General features: G+C 34.4%; 1 protein-coding gene and 1 long non-coding RNA gene across 4 annotated transcripts in view; one reads left to right on the top strand and one right to left on the bottom strand.

Moving 5' to 3' along the window:
* Positions 1 to 23,086, bottom strand: part of LOC138713770 (uncharacterized) — a 428,588-nt gene that overhangs the window by 116,129 nt on the left and 289,373 nt on the right. The window lies entirely within an intron of this gene.
* Positions 1 to 23,086, top strand: part of LOC138713763 (uncharacterized) — an 85,940-nt gene that overhangs the window by 40,733 nt on the left and 22,121 nt on the right. For 2 of the 3 annotated variants that reach the window (XM_069846172.1, XM_069846173.1), the window contains 2 exons: positions 15,623 to 15,877; positions 22,176 to 22,421. In XM_069846172.1, the coding sequence (XP_069702273.1) occupies positions 15,623 to 15,877; positions 22,176 to 22,421 (501 nt within the window). The remainder of the gene's footprint in view (positions 1 to 15,622; positions 15,878 to 22,175; positions 22,422 to 23,086) is intronic. The other variant, XM_069846174.1, reaches the window with a different exon arrangement.

Consider the following 23,086-nt stretch of genomic DNA (forward strand, 5'->3'; position numbering starts at 1 on the left):
GTCTGAGTAATTTTATCTGTGCGGGTCGGGCAGAAGTGAAGATTGAATTTACAGTACGTAAGATACTCTTTTATAGAGTAGGTACAGAATTATTTCAACATGAGTTACTAGTACGAAGGACGAAACTGGTAATTGGAATTAGATGCAATAGTCTATAGTGCGATAATATGCACAAAAGAACTGAAGTCTGTATCGAAATGAACGGCCACCATTTTCAAAAATGTGTTTAAATATCCATATTATGATTATTTTTCAATTGAACATCATCTCTATATTGTACGCTAATGTGCTGTAGACAATATAATATGCACTGCATAATGAATACGTTCACATGGATAACTCAGTTCGTGAATAAAAACTCTTATTCTTAATACAGTACTGCATTCTGATTAAAAAAAAACCTAATGAAATTTATCGAACTCATAATCGCGATATTTCCTAGTTTACGTAAATGGATGAAGTACTTTTCTTCCCTCCTATACCTAGTAAAGTGATTTGTTTGTGTTTTACGCCAGTATCATCAAACTACAGCCGTGGAAGGGGGTAGCGAACGGTGTTTCCGGTTCTGTAAAGGTATAGCCAGGTTAATATTAAAAATGTTAGTAAAAATAAAATGATGTCCCTGTAGAACCAAGTACGGAATGTATATAATTAGGGACGAAAATAGATCAATTTGGGAAAAGTAATACAGAAATTGAGCATAGAATTTCCGAAACAAAGAAAGCAATTAATACTCTAAATTCTCTTTGATGGAACCAACATTTAACAAAAACCAGGAAACTGCAAATTTATAAAACAGTAATTCAAAGTATTCTTACCTATGGCGCAGAAGTATGGCAAATTTCTACAAGGGAACAAAATAAAATTTTGGCTACAGAAATTGATGTTTTAAGAAGATCAACAGGGAAATCAAGAAAAGAAAGAGTAAAAAATAGACAGATAAAAGAAATTATGAAAGTAGAGGAAGAACCAGACATTATTGAAGTTATAGAGAAGAAAAGGCTACAATGGTATGGACATGTAGAGAGAATGCCAGAGGAACGCCTACCACGACAAATTATGGAATGGATACCGACAGAAAGAAGGATAAGAGGTCGTCCAGCAAAGACGTGGATAGAAGGGGTACAGAATGCCATGATTTCAAGGAATTTGACACCAGAGCAGTGGATGGATAGGGTGGATTGGGGTTTGGTTTCCTGAAGATGGCGTCAGCAGTCATGAAACCGGAAGAAGAAGAAGAAGACAGCATAACAATTTAAAAAAGGAAAATATAGCCAAAGAAGAAATAAAAAGAGAAAAAAAATCAAGGATATAAAATAGATTGAATAAACAATAAAACGAACGAACGATAGAGAAAGGCTACTGCACTGACTGATGGAATACAGCAGCACACCGATAGGTTGTGAGTACTGAGATAATAGTAAGTTTCAAGTACAAACATCAGTCATTTCATTGAGGGAACCCATAGTTCCGGAATCGAAACATAGGCACTTCATAACAAAGGTTCCACTACCTACTAGAAATTCAGTTACTCTTATTTACCGACAGGGGGCATAGGGACAAATGGTAAGCTCATCGCTTCAAACGCCGCCTATTATACAACTAAGGTATTACTCGGACGCGAGAGAGAAGAAATTTAGTCCAGAGCCTCTAATTTAGGTTTGGAAGTCTTTAACGTGCCGGAAAAATCCGACAAGGGATACGTGGCTTAAAGTCTCTCCCAGCGGACTTTCGCTTCGAATTTTTGCGTCCTGAAAAATCCAGGGACTCCAGCCGGGTTTGAAGTTTGAACACGCAACACTTGGATACAGAGGAGAGCGCTTTGCCTCTAGACCACTGAGGGCGACTGTACATATATAATACACGAAACAAATCTTTCATAACAGATTAATAAAATATTTGTTTTTGTTTCTTGGCTCCATTACATGCAAATAATTTTGTTCGCTACATTTTGTTACATGCTGTATAATTCGCTGTAGAATCGTGGACCACCCATGCATATGGCAGCATAAACTATCGTCCTGCCGTAGGGAGAAGGAAGTTTCAGAACCGAAAATTATAATCATTTCCTAGAAACTGTAAATCTGTCAGAATCCTGAAGAACAGCGGGCCGTATTACAATTTTCTCATTATTTTATATTACTATAATAACGCATAAACACACGATCGTGTAGTATAGATATATAGAAGCTCAGAATGCCCACAGCATGCGAGGTAATGTCTATTATTTATTAGGGTAGGTTACAGCATAATTAGCAATATATTAAACTTAGGGGTGACCAAATTACAGTCCACTGCATTATCCTATCCATTATCTTGGATCTAATAACATTAAAGCGTATGGTTGATTTATTCTTCAGTTTGATAAAGATTTCGAACCGAAGTTTTTCATTTTATTTTTGTTGGTTATTTAACGATGCTGTATCAAATACTAGGTTATTTTGCGTCGATGAGATCTTTCTTCCTGTTGACATTCGGTCTGCCTGGTACATGGTCACGCATGATATCTTGCAAACTAAAGAACGTTTACATCGCATCCATATGATTGACTTTGATAGATGTACGGCCTGTGGTGAACAAGATACGATTATTCACCGTCTAGTCTATTGCTCTCGTATTGTGCCGGTTTGGGAGAAACTGTTAATTTATTTACGCCGAATTGAGTCGAAATTCACAGACTGGTTCAAACACTATCACCTGATATGGCCTGATTTCCACATTTCACCACCTCATAAACATGTTGCGGTTCTTTGGACGATAGCCCATGGGCTATTCCATCTCAAATCGACCGAAATATAGAGAAAATTGATATTTCAATTTCTAAATACAATAAAACTTTTTTGTACGTCGAGAACTGTGATACAATGCTTTGTGCAAAGTTTGAGGCATCAGAACTTCATAGTGTTTAAATTAAAAATATTTTAATTTATCGTATTTTCATAAAATTAGCAACTTTAAACTGTTGTGGCTCCGAAACCCTTTCACCCAATGATCAAAATCATGGTTTATTTTGATGCTGAAAAGTTAAAGTTTATATTGACATGTAAACAGTTTTTCTTACTTTTTATGGAAATGGAGACATTTAGATTTTTCTTCATTAAGACGCCTTTGCCCACGAAAAAATATTTTTAAAATATATGGTTAGATTCCATATTGAAAGTACAAATAAACATATTTTTTACTGGTGCACCGTTGATAAGAAAGTATTGAAAATATCAAATAAAGAAAATAAATAGTACACGCGTGAACTAACCAGCTGACTGTGAGGCGGGAGCTAGCCGAGGTAAGCAAAGCCAGAAGACATAAACATGTGATGTTTCGTCTAGTAGCGCATAGCTTTACTAGCTTTATCACAAGTTTTCATAAACACAGGGGTAAAATGACGCCCAATGCTCGCTTATCTTCAGCTCTCGGCCAGTGCGTGCGGTACTGCGCTGTTCAAGTCTAGGCGTGTGAAAATAATTTATTTAATACCCTCGAAACTTATTGCCGAGCCACTAAGCAAACAATGCCGAATCCCTCTTAACAATGCAAGGTTTTTTCTCAATATTTTTTACATTTTTACAAATGGGCAAATAGCCTAAAAGTAAGTAAAATCAGATTATCTGTCTCTCTGTATACAATAAAAACAAGGATTACTTCTTAATGTAATCTACCAAATGTCAGTTTCAAAATGAGCTCCAGTTCAATGTTCTGCAGTAAATGGTTCCAGAGTTTTGAGCGCTATAAAATACGCTAAATTTGTCGCTCAATAATACGAAAACCGTTTGACTTTCGGTAGTATATTTTTGAAAATACACTCTCCTCAAGACCTTGTATAAATAGGGGAAAAATTAGAGTATTAAAAAAATGCGAGGTTTTTTTACTGATCGATTTCATATGGAATAGCCCGTATTTTACTGTTCAATTTCATGAGATTATAAACAGGGAGACTTACATTGATTATATGTGTTCTCAAAAACTTAAGTTTTTTTCACAGACAAAGACACCATGATCAATACTCGTCAGCCTTTAATTTCTTATGAAATCTTCGTTTCATAAACTACAGCGGTTATCCTTCTTTATACCATTATCATAGTGATTGTAGTTAATGTGAAATAGGTTATTTATTCACTTCCTAATTTTTTAATTATTTAAAATTATTTAAATTATTTAAATTCAAATATACAGAATAAAGAAATATAATTACAAAACAAAACAAAGAGAAATACAAATAAAATAATACAAGCAATATAAGAAGAAGATACAGTAGTATTAACAAAATTTGAGACCGAATGAGCAGCGCTCGTGCTCGGTCGCAGTTCAGATATAATATTAAAATAAAAAATAATAATAATAAAAATAAATAAGTGAAATAAAATAGGAACTAAAATATAATTACAGCGGCAATGGAATTATATAATATAATATTAACACTAGAAAAGAATAATATCGCACGTGAAAAGTAGGACTAATATATATTTCAAAATTATAGAATACAAATATAATATAGGTTGATTAATTCATACACATAGGCTATAAATGTATTTAATCAAATTGAAGATATTAACACGTTTCTAATTTTCTTCTTATATGTGTGTGGGTTACATGTTAGAAGTTCTGGGTGTAATTTAGTTAAAGCATTGTACAACCGAGGGCCAAAATTTATGCTATGCTTTAGACCAGCAGACGTGAGACATTTAGGTTCTACTAATGTTGAATTAATATTTCGTCTTGTGTCATAATTGTGTGTCTGTAATACAAACTTATTACGATTTTTATGATAAAATTTTAACAGCGTATACTTATAAATTTGTTCAATATTAAATACATTAAATTCAGAATAAATTAATTTAGTTGGATAATCGAAACGTTTCTTCAAACAAATTTTAATTATTCGTTTTTGTAGTAAATTTAACGGACTAAGATTAATGTTTGTACTTCCACCCCAAACAATTATACCATATTGAATGATAGACTGAATAATGGCCAAATATACATTTCGTAGAACTCTAATAGGTAAGTAGCATCAAAGATTAACAAATTTATAAATTGTTTTACGAAGCCTCTTACAAATATAAGTAATGTGATGAGGCCATTTTAAATTCTGATCAATAATGATACCCAGATATTTGACATACGTGGTTTCTTTCAAAGGTGGACATTTACAACGTTTGGGATCTAAACAATTTTCACTGTGTATTATTAGTCTATATTTATCGCTAAATTTTAAATTTTGAACACTGGCAGCTGTTAACGAAAAAGGTTTATAATTTTATTTCATTGCATTTTAGCTCCTCTAGCAAACAGCACAGTAACGTCTTGCAATATAGATTGACGGTTTCTTCCGGATCCGTGTGGTGCGGGAGCAATGGACTGGACGATTACGTAGTAGTATATAATTTAATGTTTCGGTTAAATAAATGAGATTGGTATTTGGCGAGCTGAGGTCGAGGATTCACCTTGCAGGGGTTCTTGGGATTCGTCTTAACTCTTATGAGCTACTGGCGTAGCTCAAGCAGTAGAGCGTTTATCTCCTGCTCCGGAGTTACGCTCGGGCGTGTGTTCTATTCCCGCTTGGGCTGATATGGTTGGTTTTTTCCGAGATTTTCCTCAACCGTTAGGGGAATGTCAGGTAATGTATGGCGAATCCTCGGCCTCATCTCGATAAACACCATCTCGTTATCACCGTTTCCATCGACGCTAAATAACCCAGTAGTTGATACAACGTAGTTAAATAACCAAGTAAAAAAAGATTGTCTACAGGTAATTTCGTGGAATTCAAAATGTCCACAGACAGAAAAAGTCCAGTCAAAAAACATGCAAGTAAAAGTCGTCCAAGGAAATTAGTCCAAGCAGCATATGTCCAAAAAGCAAAAAGGTTCCAAACTGTAATACGTCCAATATACGAAAACGTCCAATACTCAAATAGATCCGATATACAAAAAGGTTCAATACGTAAGGAAGTCCAATATGCGATAATGTGTAAGTTCTGAATATCAACTAACACTGCCTAATCTAGCAAACATTTCCGTACACACACGGAGAACATCTGACTGTTCAGTTTTGAATATAATGGAAACGCAAATTGGCCTCCAGCGTAGCTCGGCTAAGGCCCTTGCCTGCCAATCAGAAGTTGCGCTCGGGCGCGGGTTCGATTACCGCTTGGACTAATTACCTGGTTGGATTTTCCCCAAGTTTTTCCCCAACAGTAAGGCAAATGCCAGGTAATCTATGGCGAATTCTCGGCCTCATCTTGCAAAATTTATTTATTTATTTATTTATTTATTTATTTTGCTAATACTTGAACATAAAATATAATATTTACAGAAAAACTACTATGCAATAAGAATATATAAATTTAAATTTAAAATTTTTCAATTTTTATAAAATTCATACATAACTTTTTAAATTTAATACTAGAACTATTAGAATTGACAAGATTAGAAATTTAAATATAAATTTGTTATATATTTTTGAGCCTAAATTACTACTATGATTAAATACTGTAGCAGTGTTGTATTTTGGTTGAAACAATCTTAAAGAATTCATACCTTTTGTTTCATAACTATGAGAATACAATTAAAATTTATTTCGATTTTTATGTATGAATTTTAATAATACAATATAATAAATTTTTCCTTATTTTAAGAACATTAAAGTCTAAAAACAATTTTTGAGATGGAAAATCAATAGGTTTATGAAGATATATTTTAATTATTTTCTTCTGTAATAAATAAACTGGATTAAAATTGGATTTAAATAAGCTACCCCATCCTATAATTCCATACATAATTACCGACCGAAATAAGGTTAAGTATATTATGCGTAATAAACTTATTGACAAGTAATTCCTCAATAAAACAAAATAATATATTATTTTACGTAATTTATTACGAAGGTAATTAATGTGTTGGTTCCATGTCATCTTGACATCACCAATTCCATCGACGCTAAATAACCTAATTGTTGATACAGCGTCATTAAATAACGAAGTAAAAAACAGCTTATTTTATTCAAAATTTCTACGTTAACTTTTATTAAGGGGAGAGGATGGTATTTTTTGGTGAAAAATGAGTAAATTAAAAAAAAATCTTTAAAATACTCTGTGATGTATGTGGAATGCATAGCATAACAATTTGTGGGTATTTGTGCCCTTATCGGATGTTGAGTCGCCATTTTTAAACTTCCTGCGTTATGGATTTTTAAATCACTCGCCCATTTTTATTGTTGTTTCCGGTAAATTAAATTTTCAATTTTTTTTCTTTAAAATACCCTTTGATATGTGTGGAATGCATTGCACAACGTTTTGTGGGTATTTGTACCCTTATCGGATGTTGAGACGTCATTTTTAAACTTCCTGCGCTATGGATTTTTAAATCACACGCCCGCTTTTATCGGTTTCCAGTAACTTCATTTTTTTTTGCTACATTGCCAGACAAAAATGGATATAATTTCTGAACTATTAAAGATACATGCATGAAATTTAGCACACACATTCATTAGACTATTAGGAAACGTTTCTCTTTAACAGAAGTTTGTTAATTGATTTCATTTTAAAAACACGTCCGTTTGTTTGCAAGAAAGGAAATAAGAAAATTGTTATTAAAATTTTAATAGTTTATTTTCCAAACGTAGGGACTAATATCAAAATTCTGTTACAGACAGTTTGTAGAACTTGCTTTTTCAAATACATTGCAAAAAACTGTTTGAATCTATCTTTAAAAACGGTTTAGATATATCGATTTTAGTATAATCCTGCATTGGGTATATTTTTTTCAAATTTGGGCCCCCAAATAATTTTTTTTTCAAAATATTTTTATTTGGTTGAGTTGCCACAGCTATGAGCTGTCTACATACAAAAAATTAATATTTTACACCATCCTCTCCTCTTAAATCACAAAATCTTCTGCGCATACTTCGTATAGCAAGAAGCAAATCAATTTAATTTTTAATTAACTCTATTTTGGACATCCTTCGTACGTACAGACGTCACACTTTTACATCACACTAAGGGAACAATTAATTTATAAGGCGTTCTCGAAAGAAGTTGCGTGCGAGGCGCAACAGTTTCCTAATAATCTACGAGTATTTTATAGCCTGAACAAATGCTGTAAAGAAGTGTGTAATTACTTGAGAGAATAGAACTGTACACAGGGATGTATAGTGGGGGAATACCAGTTATCTTAGAGATTTTCTTTTTCATTATTGGCATTCCGATGTTCCAAGGAATGTACTTCTGTAAAAAGTCATCTTCATTTCCTTTGCTACTTCGCTGAATTTGACATTGATTCAAGGTTGCTGTAGAACGTGGAGGAGTCATTAACCCAGATAAATGACTCCTAAACGGAGACCGTTTTATATAATACGTTGAAGAGATGCTCGGGTCTGTAATGGTATTTCACTTTCAGTTGTTCGGTTTTTTTTTTCTACCAGCGACTCCAGTCTCGTGTTGTGAGATGCATCATAATGATAGAGTTAAACATGCCTTACAGAGAAACAAGAAAATACCATCAAACCTGAGTTGGAATTTAACTTCATTTCATGGTCAATGACTCCAGTCGTAGACTTCAATTCTTGGTAGCAAATGTTACATGGACATACCGAGTGATTCAAAAGATATTTGTGAAATGCTAAGCGATGAAAGATGACGGTCTTTGGTATAAAGAATGTAATTAAACAAATCCATTATTTGGAACAATATCTGAAATAATTAGAGTACAAAAGTATTCTAGCATACGAGGTCAATTATTGTGTCAGCAGCATTTCTTTACCTGACCATAGGAGAGAGCTGGGTAGTATCGGACATCGGGTAATATCGGACAGTGAGTTTCTTTCATCTACCACCAGATGATAATACCTTAATGACATGGTTATGTTTCTGTTATGTCGCATACAGAAACGTAACCATGTTATCCAGGTTCTACCATCTGGTGGTAGATGAAAGAAACGCATTGTCGATATTACCCGATGACCGATACTAGCCTACTCTCCCCTACGTCATGACTAGGAGACGGATGTTGATGAAAAGTCATCTTATTATTTTTCACATTAGGACGATGCCTATTAATATAGAAATCCTTTCTGTGTTTACATCAACGTAAAAAAGTAATTTCGTATATGGCATTTTTTGCATTTTTTTTTACGTTTTTGAACTAATAGGTCATTTTTATATTTTTTTCGGCATTTTTGGTCATTTTTAATACTCTGAAGAACTTTTAGATCATTTGGAATGTATTTACTGATGGGACTGTTAAATCATTTTATAAGCAAATAGGTCAGTACTAATTGAAGAGTCCACTGCAAGAATGATGGATGTCATTTGGAATACATTTTGCAGGAGAAGCAATTGGAAGTTTGAAATGCTTAGCGCTCAAAGCTTAACTGTGATTTTCCGATCATTACTGGACAATAACTATCAGTGTTAATGCCATGTAACTCTCTATGTACATTCTATACGTCTTAAGCTATGCATTGACAGTCTTGGTTCATTTTCGACAAGACAGTGACATCCATCATTCTTGCAGTGGAATCTTCAATTACCTACTGAATAAGTGAATAACAGTGAAGTTTGAGTTTTATAGTTTGGAACAGACTCTAAAGTCCATCCCTCATTCCACTGAAGGCTTCAGTTCACACAACGGAAGTAACATAAAAATACTTGACAGCAGCTTAGTTTAAGTGAGGTCTTTGACCGCTACTGTTTTGTCTGTACGAGGGTGTCTTTAGAATTTATATTTGGAAGGGGAGAAACTTTCACCATGTCCTGGACAGGACGTTGTGTCCTCAATATGGTTCGGAAGGGATGTCTACTGTATTAGACAGTATTTTTAACACGAAGATTGCAAGAATGCACTCTGCGCCCACAATTTGTTTTGTCATTCACACTCACTCATCTTGAAAATCTGATAACAAAAGTGAAGAACGAAAGGAGGAGGAGATGGAGAATGAAGACACTGAAATGGACCACTCTTGATTGAAACACATTGTAAAGCCTCATTAAAATCTATAGTTTTCCATTAAAATCTTCATTTTTTTGCATGTTCTTTTCCTTTATCTTAGCCAAATTCCAGGAAGTTGCCTCCTCTCTCTGAGATTTGCAGGGCAGTCACTGAAACAAGGTGACTAATTTTTAAGAAGTTGTGGTGCGAGTATGGTGGATAATATTTAAATGTCATTTTCTTTTAATTTCATGTCATTTTTCCATTAGCTTAAGGACATTTTAATGATCATTTAAGTAGAATTTAGGTCATAAACATACGCCCCCTAGTCATGACTCTGGAAGAGGTTATGTTTTGTAAATAAACGCCTTCCTATGATGGTCGAATATACAAGAAAACAAATTAGACCACTTACTTACTTCATGTCTTTAAGAGAAGCCAGCATTTCTCCTGCCCTCACGTAAGCCCGCCAGCGGTCCCTATCCTGAGCAAGATTAATCAAGTCTCTAGCATCATATCTCACCTCCCTCAAATCCATTTTAATATTATCTTCTCATTTACGTTTTGACCTTCCCAGAGATCATTTTCCCATCAGATCTTCCAACGAACGCACTATATGCATTTATGGATTCACCCTACGTGCTACATGCCCTACCCATCTCAAACGTCTGGATTTAATGTTCCTATCATGTAGGTGAAGAATACAATGCGTGCAGTTCTGCATTGTGAAACTTTCTCCATTATCCTGTAACTTCGCCCCTCTTAGCCCCAAATAATTTCCTAAGCACCTTTTCATCGACTTCTTCAAAGCATAAATTTCAAATTTTTACATTTCCATTTCGTACTATGTTCTGGTCACGAGACATAGGCTATTAATATAATTTGTCTTTTCGGGATTTACTTCCAAACCTATCTCATTACTTGCTTTAAGTAAAATTCCCCTGTTTTCCCTTATAGTTTGTGGATTTTCTCCTGACATATTCACGTCATCCCCAGCTGATGTAACCCGTTCAATTCCAAACACACTCTGTTTTCCTGCACTTTCCTAATGGCATATTCTAGACAAGCGGTGACCAAAGCGGGTGTCGTGATTACATCGTGTAATCAAACGATTACGAAGAGTTTCCTGTACATTGCTGTGTGTTTCATTCATGTAGTGAAGGCAAACAGTGGCGATATCATTTCGCTCTACAAACTCTGTCTCTACAAGCAGTAAGATGTGGTTTCGTAAAGAATGAGGAGAACGTTTTTGTTGTTCTGTCGGACAAAATGTAATAACTTATGTTTACTTTGCTCAACGGTTCAATTAGGAGTATACGGAAACATTAATTGTCACGCTGAATAATGTATTATTATTATTATTATTATTATTATTATTATTATTATTATTATTATTATTATTACTGACCACTAAGTATGTGTTTCTATAATATTCTGGGGAAATTCCACAGATAGTAAAAATATATTTCTATTACAAAAAAGAGTAATTAGAATAATAGTAGGTGCTAAATCTAGGGAATCGTGTAGGACTATTTTAAAAAAACTACAAACAATGCCCATGGATTGTCAGTATATCTTTTCATTAATAATCTTCCTCGTATGTAATCATGAAAACTTTGTAACTAATTCAACAGTTCATACCATAAATACACGTCAAAAATGACTTTCATACTCCATCGGCAAGTCTATCGTGCTATCAAAAAGGAGTGCGTTATATGGCAGTAAAAATTTTTAACAACCTCCCTATCGATATAAAAAATGAAACTCAAAACATAAGATTATTTAGGGCCAAATTAAAGAAGTACCTAATTTCTCACGCCTTCTATTCTGTAGGTGAATTCATGACATTCAATAACACTTCATGAAAATGATGTGTTGTACCAGTAGACTATGTTGTAAATCTCATCTGTATATATTTCATCTAGACTGTGACTATGAATTAAGATTTTATAATAGTATTAAGTTTTTTGACTTGTTCCATATTCTAGCTGTAAGCAATGTATGAATACCATGGAATGTTAATAAATACAATACAATACAATACAATACAATACAATAATTCTTCTGTACGTGCATGAATATTGATATTTTTATATCTTCTCCCTAGAAGGATAAAATTATTAGGTTTTATCTCAATTTTAATCTTCTTAATCTTTAGATTAAAGTAACTATTTATTAGTTATTCATTTAATAATATTATTATAGAAAAACTAATACAATATTTGTGCCAACGAATGTTAAACGCCAGGGACTGACATGTCTTAAATCATAGCCAGGAAGATAAACATGACATAAATAAATGTAAGAAAGTCAGCTACCTAATGGGGTTTGAAATATCCCTTGCTCTAAAGCCTTTTAATAGAACAGAATTTCTCGAAAGAGTAACGATTAAAATAGCTTGAATAACTTGTGCATAAGAAGTTTTTAATTTTGAAAAAACTACAAATTTCTCGACCAAGTATCGAGAGAAGAATTTAGAAAATTCCTGATTATATTCAAGAGGAAGGTTAAAAAAAGAAGCAAGAAAAATCGTATGATATTCGCTGGCTCTTGATGACAGCAGTGACATTACTGGTACAGCAAAGCTTGAGATTTTTATCCGCGGGATTGATCAAGATGTTAGTATAGGAACCACCACTGATTGTAGTTTTCATGCCGAGTACCTTTCCTCCGTCTCCTTACTTCATAGGCTGTCTGTCGCATGTAATCACTGCAGCTCGAGTTTTGGTCACCGCTGATTTAGATAATAATATTTTGCAGTAAATCCTCGTTGCTCACCATTTTATGCTCCATGTTTAATAAATTGCAACAATCAGGCTAAACAATGACAGTGCAAGATTAATCCAGTCTCTATCATGGTGGAAACATAGTAGAGGTGTGGGACAAGCTGTGCGTGTTTTCGTTCAGTCTGCGCATGACGTCACGTTTACTGCAGGCCGCACTCGAATGACACAGTCAACATAACAGATTGTTGATGGTTAGATCTGCGTCCATAGATTTAAATGAATAAATAAAACTCATGGTTTGTGTATTCAGTAAATATTGATAGTATAGGCTATAATAGGGTCTATCTTGAAGTGATAACATTATAAAATAGTGAACAATAAATTAAATTCAAGAGTCAAGAAATAATGTAATATGGTAGTGCAACGTTAATAATTGTCTTCTGTAATATACACGTACTTTTATAATAATTATAATACATTATGCTACAAATATGCACAAAATTAGGCCCATATATCAGTAGACATCGGATTTTTAGGCACTAAAAATTGCAGTTTTAGGCGCCTAAAATAAGCTCAAAATTTGTAAAATTAGGCTATATTTTAATGAAAATAGGCATTTTAGGCACATCAAGGTATCATACTTATTTCTTTCACTGAAATTTTTAGTTATACACTAAAATACGCACAAAAAAGTATGTTTAAACATTAAAAAAGAATACTATATTATATTTATAAACAGAGCTGCACAAATTTAATATATTGAAACTAATGAAATAATGATTATTGATATCAAGATTACTCATTTTAAGTTATTGAAATTCAATTCCATGCTCAGACTTTATTATAATTATCTGCACAGTACACCACCAGAATTTTTTCTAAATTCTCCACAGTTAACCTTTGCCTTTTGTCACTGATAAGCGATAATTGTTTTAGTGCCCATTTTCTCAGAGTTGGCAAATCAGGTAACGGGTAATTTAATTTTGTTCTTAAGTATCGGTATGTTTTTAGACTTAGGTTTCGAAGTGTTATTGCAGTACCGTAATCTTCTACAGACCATTTCACCCTACGCTTTTTATTCAAAAGAGCATCAATTTGCCCAATAGTGAAAAATGGTTTAAAAATTTCAGCCACTTTAGATTTAACTTCTGTTTGTCTAATGTTTTTCAATGAAATTACATCCTCATGTAATTTTCTTTTGTCTTCTTCATGTTTCCTGTTGGCAGCTGTCAATTCCTTAATCCTCGTTTCTAGAGAGTAATTCTTCTCTTCTAATTCTTGAATTCTTTGTATTAGTATTTGGCATTCCTCTGTGACAGTAGACTCAATGGCTCCGCGATTTTCCATTGTTACATTAGTGCTGGATGCTCCTGTTGCGCTGAGGTGAAAGAAAGTTAGTAGGTACAGTAGCCTACATGCAATCAGGGGCGTATTTAGGTCTCGGCAGACTAAGCAGCTGTCTAGGACGGCAGATTTTGAGGGAGCGAATTTTAAGCTATTACTGTTAATTTTTTATATGTTTTTTAAATTTTATTCATAACTCTTTTAAAGAGTACATGAACTTAAACGCACAATGAAAAGGATATGAATAACATTGGCAACAATCAGTTCAAATTATGTATTGTAATTAATGTCTAGTTAGGCTTATTAAAGAAAATGTACTCAACGCAATGAGCTGCGATCGCTGTCTGCAGTAAAGATGACGTCACACGCCTCGGCCGCTATCACACCAGCATGCGCAGTCCCACACCTTTACTATGTTTCCACCATGGTCTCTATCATCATATCCGGTCTTGCCAATGTTTTATAAGCTTTCACCCTCGTATGTTTCTGCACTAATGAAGGTTTTTTTTTTTTTTTGAGGACTGTCATTGCTCGGTTATAATTTAAAATTTTAGCAGATATGTCTATTTCATTTTCATAACGGACTTGATATCCGAAATAATTAAACGAAGAAACTTGTTCAATAAGTTTATTACGAACACATATCTTGGTACGAACAGAAATTCGTCCCTTAATGGTTTTTGATGTTGAAATTGTCATATTATATTTTTCAGCAAGGAGTTGAAGTTGATAGCTATATTGAATGTTATAGTCCATTTTCTGAGTTTACCAGATCTATAACGTCATCTGCAAATAATAATATAACTAAATCTAAATGTCTATTGATATAAATGGGGCCATGTGGTTTTTGTTTACATTCTCTTACTAATGATGGAGATAAGCAACTTCCTTGATGTAGGCCTACTCCTTGATTTATGACATTCCAGTTGGAAAGTTTACCTTTTACTTGTATTGTACTGTAGTTTTCTTTATAAATATTAATTATTGCTGTTATTAATTGATTGGGGACATTATTTCTTGTCAACATTTCTATTAATTAATTAATTTCATTCATTAGTTCCTTAGATATTAATTTTATGGTACGCGTAAATAGGATTAACTATTTATGGTATCATATTTATGGCACGCATAATTTAATATAATTAAAATACGTGAAAATTAATATCTAAAGAACTAATGAATGAAACTTGATGTTATTGAAACGTATAGACACTGCAAATCCACCGAATTTGAAATGAATTAATAAAAAAACGTAAATGAAATTCTCAACACACAAGTCAATTTCAGAACACGCACACTCTTTGACGCCACATTACACTACACAAACACACCTCCACAGGAAATAAAACAAAACCAGTTCTGATGATGGCCAATAGCAGGCTGAAACATGTTAACAATGTAATATAAAATTTAACACAAGAAAGACAAATAATACGTTTTCCGAAGTGATATAGTGTCAAAAGTTGTGTAATCAAGTTGTATAAAAAGAAGTTTCAAAAGTCAGTCACAGTGTCGCTTAAGCGAGCTTGCTGTCATTGACCACATTTTATGGAATCATTCATAGCTTTGATGTTAGATTTAAGTCTGACTTTTTTGAGTGTGTTCTTAAGAGGTTTCTCGTTGACTGCGCAGGTATACGAGAGCTGTCTCGGCCCCGACGTGGTGAAGGAAGTGCGCCAGGAGATGAAGGCGGCGTGCGCCAAGTGTGCCGGAGTATCGGCCACGGCTCCCGGCCAGGCCCTGCACCCCCCGCCGAGCGACCCCCTGGGTGTGCCAGTACCGCCGATGACCGACAAGAGGAAGCCCCCTGTCGGCGCTGTACCGCCCACATTCGATCCCACGAGACTGCAGCAAGCGATCCTAGGGTTCAGAAACCCTGCCCAACAGGTATAGCGACGGTCACGTAAGAACAGTTCCTAAACAGCAAATAGTGCCGTCTTGTCAGTGTTGCCAACTGTTACCAGATATCACCATATGAAGTAAAATCACGACCCTACGTACTGAATGACTTATTTACTTACCGTACGTCACCTTCATATCGGAAGGTTATTGTCTCTCTCTCTCTACCTTAGTTTAACCTCTCCCTTTTAGGTTCATTTACATGACCCACGCCACCCGGGCCTTACAGGGCCGCGACCTGTCGGGAGAGGAATTAATCTATTGGATCACACATACATAATTTTTGCTCGATCATGCCGAAATGTAGTAATTATACACCTGGTAGCAGCCCTTTAATGCACCTTATTAAAGTACACATATTCATTATAGTTCAGTTCTTCAGCCAATGAGAAATCACCATTGTACAGGGACATCATTTTATTTTTACTAACATTTTTAATATTAACCTGTCTATACCTTTAGAGAACCGGAAACACCGCTTGCTCCCCCCTCCAAGACTGGAGTTCGATGATACTGGCGTAAAACGCAAATCACTCTACTAGGTATAGGAAGGAAGAAAAGTAGTTCATCCATTTACGTAAACTAGGAAATATCGCGATTTTGAGTTTGATAATTTTCATTAGATTTTTGTTTAATCAAAGTACAGTACTGTATTAAGAATAAGTGTTTTTACTCACGAAGTGAGTTATCCATGCGAACGTATTCATTATGCAGTGTATATTATACTGTCTACAGCACATAAGCGTACAATATAGAGAAAGAAGTTGAATTTAAAAATAATCATAATATGAATATTTAAACACAATTTTGAAAATGGTGGCCGTTCATTTCGATACAGGCTTCAGTTCTTTTGTACATATTATCGAACTATAGACTATTGCATCTAATTCCAATTGCCAGTTTCGTCCTTCGTACTAGTAACTCATGTTGAAATAATTCTGTACCTACTCTACGTACTGTAAATTCAATCTTCACTTCTGCCCGACCCGAAAATATAAAATTACTCAGACATGCTATGTACTGTCCGTCCAAGTGGTTATGCCGCAGGATTGAAGAAAGGGAGGAAATCACGTGACAATTAATTACTTAACGAGGCCCTTTTATTTAAGTTAAATTAAACAGCTGTATAATATTACGTAAACGTCCAATTCCTAACAGAAATTAATGTTTTCAGAAAAGAGCTAAGACAGCCCAGCTTTTACAGAGGGGCGAGCAGAAGCAGGTGGGGGAAATCGGGATGCGACGTAGGCAAACGGACAGTACCTGTGCGAAAATATGATTCAATATTGAAAGCTCTTTCGTCACTGGAAAACGCGAACATATTTCTGGAACGTACTATACTCAGTAACTCAGTAGTGCTTACTATCTGCGGTCTTGTTTCTGTGTGGAATTGGATCTTCATTAGTAGAAGGGGTGGGAGTGAAGTACATTCAAAAACTCAGGTACAGTAAAAATTGAAGTAAAAATAAAATGATGTCCCTGTACCATTATAAAACCGCAAGTATCGATTATTCTCGGATATGCAATCGAAAGACAACTAGCGAAACGTCACGGAGGCTGGAAATCCAATACTGTCGCAGAAGGTTATGTTCTATTACTATAATAATTAGCGTTAATTGTAAATAATATTCAAATAAATTCAATTTGTCATCTCGTTTTTCAATTCTAAATCAATTTCCAGTTTATATCAATATTAATGTTCATGTTATTCTCTAGATTATATCGAGGTCAATGACATTCGTTCCTCGAAAAAAATAAATACTTTCGCGTCTGCGCACATCTCACAATTTAGAAGGTCAGTTCCGCTCCTCACTTAGATAATCATAATATGAATACTTATGAATAATTTCAAGTTAGAAATATGGTCGAGCATAAAAAGTCGTATGAAACTTGCCTATAATGGTAATTAAGACCCTTGTATGAAAATTATGAAACTCGCTTGCGCTCGTTTCATAAATATACTCGCGTCTTAATTGCTACCATTATAGGCTCGTTGCATAATGACCACACAAGGACATGGAGGGCCTCCCCGGATGAGGAATCAGCTCTATGCCAGGGCCACCTCCGATACAACACAAACATTTAAGACATTACACAGCATTCACTCACACATATGAAAGGATTAAGGGAAGGATCGCCGTCCATGGTCGGACTTTCAAGAGGTACAATCCCGGCATTTGCCTGGAAATAACTGAGGAAACCATGGAAAACCTCAGTTAGGATTGCCGGCACCTGGGATCGAACCCCAGACCTCCCGAATGCAAGGCCAACCCTCTACCACGCCGCTAGCCCACTCGGTGAAGGTTATTCTAAATAGTATAATAATTTGTGACATATTTTCGTAGGCAAACTGTATGAGAAAGGGAAGGGTTCAACATGTTAGGTATTTTGTCTGGCAATATGAAATTCATTGGATCGAGTAAACAATTGATTCACGAGACCTAACCTAAAAATGTATTTTGTTTGACCACTTTTTCAATTCAGATTCCTTTCACTTATGAGCCTTTTGCTCTGCGTTTTGTATTTTTCTTTTTCTTCCTTTTCTTTCTTTTTTTTTATTTTGTTCTTCTCTTGATCGCCAGATGAATTTATTATCGTACTGATTATTGATTCTATTTAAATTTCCTATTTTTCTTATTGTATTACATTCCATTTGTTGTATTCTTCCTTACTTTTTCCTATTAACTATTTGTACTGAGTTGCTTTTATTATATTCCAATCTTTAGATCTGTATTTTACTTTCTTTTTACTATTATGGTATTATTTTCATATTGTTTAGTGTCGATTTTGTGATGCTATTATTTTTTGTACTATGTTAGTATCCTGTTCTTTAACTCTTTGTTAAATTTTCACTCCTTGCATACTCTGTCACCTGGTAGTGTGTAAGAGAAGGCCCTATGGCCTTAATTCTGCCAGTATAAATAAATAAATTATTATTAATAGTACTAACTCCGAAAACCGAATATCACCATGAAATGTAGCTTAAGAATACTTATTCCTAATAATTTTGCTATTCTAGTTACAATTGCTGTCTCCGTGAGCATAATTCCTTCTTCATTATCTTCTTTCGGTTAAATCTGAAAGAACAGAACGCCAGTAGGTGAAGTTATCCCCACTCTCGCAGCATGTTTTACGCTTTCTTAGTAGAGTCGCTGCCATGCTTTTTCCTCTTTTTAACATTATTGAAAATTTAATCTAAACACGAAAGAAATTTATTAAAACGTGAAATGATGTTATCAATTTCAAGGGGTTATTCTTTGAGATATTTCAAACAAAAAAGTTTGACACAATTTTTGCTCCCTTTTCGAGAAAAAAAAATATTTTACTGAAAGTATTTCATAGCTTATTTTGGGAAAACTACTGAATTAATTTCTAATATGCCTATTCAATTTAAGAGAGGAATGTATTACGATAACAAACGATTGAAAGAATTTCAGTTTTGTCCTTTAAATTTTCAGAAATATTATCTCAATGAATGTAAATTTTCGTTGTGAAAATAAATTTTAAAATGTTACATGTATTTGGATCAAATTTCTGCACATTTAGGGCCGATTGTATAAACCATTTAATCTTAGATCAGAGGTAAAATTGATCCTTGTTCTAGCTGAACTTGGAATTTTGTGTTGTATAAAGTCTAATCTGAGATTAATTTGTCTCAAACTAAAGTCAACTTTGACTGAAGAAATTTCTTCGATTAAGTTAGATGATCCAAGTTCAGTTATTTCTTTTCTGTTTGAAATATACGAGCGACAGAGTGTGCAAATAAAATATCCATTATTATTATTATTATTATTATTATTATTTTTATTATTAATATTAATAGATATGGTAGGTACATTTATATATATATATTTTTTTTCAATTTCTTGCCTCAATACACAAAAAATCTTATATTTTATAAGGCTCTATCGTGTTCAGCAGTATGAAATAACATAACCTATAAATGCTTATAATAACCATTAATTATTAATGGATATGATATGTACATTCATAAATTTTCAATTAACTGTATTACTAAACGAAAATTGTCGTCTTATAAAGCTTTATTATGTTTAGCAGTATCAAACACCATAACATGATAACAACTTGGAGAACAGTCAACCTTCTTCTTATTGTCCGCCATTATTTACATTGCACAAAACAAACCAGTGTCTCCAACAGAGTGTACGGAAAGTCGCCAAAAAGTAGTTGCAAAGTCACTAGATTTCTCATTATCAACAAAGAAACATTAAATTCTGTTACTATGGGGTGCTAAAAAAAAAGGTCGCTAAATCCCTATTTAAGCAACATAATAGTTAAAAGAAATTGCTGTTGAAAAAGAGTTAAAGTCGCTAGATTGGCAACACTGAACAAACCTGTACAACATGGTCCGCGCATCACATATTTCACCTGTTTATGCGATGTTGCCAAATCCTTTTCACGTGAACTTAGATTGCGTTTGAACCAAGGTAATTTGATCGCAGAAAAGTTTTATACAATAGAAGAAGTGTCTGAACTCGGTTCACTTTTCGATCTTCGATCAAAGTTGATCTTTAGTCAGGGAGTTTTATACAATTGGGCCTTAAAGGATAAAATTAAACATTTTTTCGATCACTTATTATCATAGTACACTGCTCTTTTAAATTGACTGAACTGGGAATTAAATCAATGGCTTTTCCAAAGCACGCTATGAAATGTTTCATGTAAAACAATTTTTATCTTCCTATTACACTGGCTATTGGCTGAACAGATCTAGAGGTCGAAACAGATTTTATAATTGAATTGGTCATTGCTAAAAGGCCCTTTGTCCAAAAATGTTAGTTCTGAATAAATCGAAAAAAACTGTTTTTAAGAAATACTAATCTTCGTAGAGAAATGTGGTCACTGTCCATCATAAAGGTACATTTGTGCTTTCTAGAAGCACAATTTTTATTTTCTTGTCACGTGTAGTTTGTATAATATTATTAATTAAAAATTCAAATTTAAGGGCCTTTTAGCAGTGAACTTAAAATAATTTCACATTTGGTTAAAAATGGAGTACTGTAATAAAATACAGGATTTTAAATTAAGTAAACTACCATTATTTCAAGTTAAAAGTATATTTCTCTTCTTAAAATATATTTCAATTACGTATTACAAAGTTTTAGGCCCTTGTTTTAAATCTAACTTGACGATTTCATTCTGTATTTTTCTCTATGTTCTGCTAGTGGAGAATTTACAACTTTCTTATAATCAGCTAACTGTTCATGGGGAATGTAGCATAGAATTTTCCTGATATCCTGCATTTTGTCTGGGTTGATTGCAATCAATTCATCATAAGCAGGACGTTGAGGAAGGACTATGTTTTCAATTCCAGGTAAACAAAGAGCAAAGGTATGCCTAATACAACCATCAATGAACTTGGATGTTGAAACAATATGAGGAAGAGTGGCATTGTACATATATTCATAATAACTCGCAGGGGCGAATGACAACTTCGAACACCGAGGTACCTTTCTACCATAAGATTCTACAGAAAGACCTCCTCTTTTGTAAAACATGGGCCATCAGTTAATGAGTGACTTTATTTTTGTGCATGCGTAAATATTTTATATAGCCTATAAAGATTTTTGTGGCCCTTAGGAAATAACATTTTCATGCAATATTCATTTACGTCAGTGATTTCAGTGTAAATATTTTGAACTTGCCTACAATCCTCACCAGTTCGTCTTTCAGCCATCAATTTTCCAGAGTAAGTCACATGTTCAGTGCCTTTAACTTTGGCTTTCTTTAATATATTTTGTTTCCAACTGCAAGTATCACTAAGTCTCTTTTTGATTTTCAAACTCTCAGTCTCCATTTCAATTAGCCGAAATTGCGTATAATATAATAATTTATATTAATACACAAATAAATATCAGAGCAGAATAAACAGACCGCTTCAAACAATGAAGATAGCTGATAGTATAGTAAGTATAAAGGTTTGTCATCAGATGGAAACACCGCTAAATGCCAAGTTCACAGCTAGAAGGCCCTCTATCCTGGAGAAAGGGCATTTTAGCATGACACTAAAAATGAAACGCTCAACTGTGCGTGTGTATGAAGGCTTGAAGAAAGTCCTTTTAGCACAGATTGTGTATTTATATGTAAGGATGTTGAATCTGTAGTTAACTCATTTTTGCAAAAATACAGAGAAAGGGCCTTTTAGCAATGACCAATTCAATTCTCACAAGATTGAGATCAGAACGGGCGGAAAGCTTTGAGCTTACAGGCAGATGAAGATGATGATGATGGTGGTTTAATTGTGTATCACTCTTTTTCATTTCAGCAGAACCCACTTCTCTCAGGGTACATACAGCAGACTCCCGCATCGCCACACTACAGACCCGTGCAAGCACCGGCGGGTTTCTACCCGCAACAGTACCCTTTATACTACCCAGCAGCACCCAGCAATCCGGTGTACAGCCATTCCGTGCCGTACCACAGCGTCTACCCCGGGATGTCCAACCCCTTCTACCCAGCGGCCCCTTTCTACTCGGCAGCTCCTACATACTCCTCCGGCCAGAGATCATCGGTAAGCGCAAACTAGAGCTCGCAGGCGCCTTTGCGCAAACATCCCTAGTCACAAAATAAAATGTAATGTTTAACATTTGTATCATAAATAGACAATGGATGCGGGATATCGTTGAATGTAGGTGCACATTTACTATATGTTACATTTTTTTTTTCATTCAGACCATTGGCTCAACAGGTTTTAAACGTAAACAAACGACGTCAACATGCTACTGTATTGTCGGACCATCGGATCTGTGCCCCCGTAAGATATACGAACTGAACCCTAATTCCTTCTCAGCCTCGGTAATTCATTTCTCTCCCTGCATTCCTATCTCTCTCTTTTTATCTCTCTCCCTTTCTCTCCCCCACTACTCACAATTTTGAGCCTTCTTGCGGGACAGTTTATTTGCACTTGCAGTCCAGTGTTGTCAACTCAACATGAATACTGTAGCAAGGAGTGGCGAAAGAAATATTATTAAGCAAGTACGTAATAGCATTTTGCGATGAAGAGTAATAAACAGGTCAATATCTGTTTCCTATAAACCAGGCAACGAAAAGAGCAGCTGATATCATAGGTGAGGCTTATTTTATTTCAATTGATTACGTATTAAAATTACTTACTTAACTAATACTAATGATACAAATTTTTATGTAATTTATATAGGCAGGTCAGAACTCCTAATG

This window comes from Periplaneta americana, chromosome 14 (assembly GCF_040183065.1).
Source record: "Periplaneta americana isolate PAMFEO1 chromosome 14, P.americana_PAMFEO1_priV1, whole genome shotgun sequence".
NCBI classification, from domain to species: Eukaryota; Metazoa; Arthropoda; class Insecta; order Blattodea; family Blattidae; genus Periplaneta; species Periplaneta americana.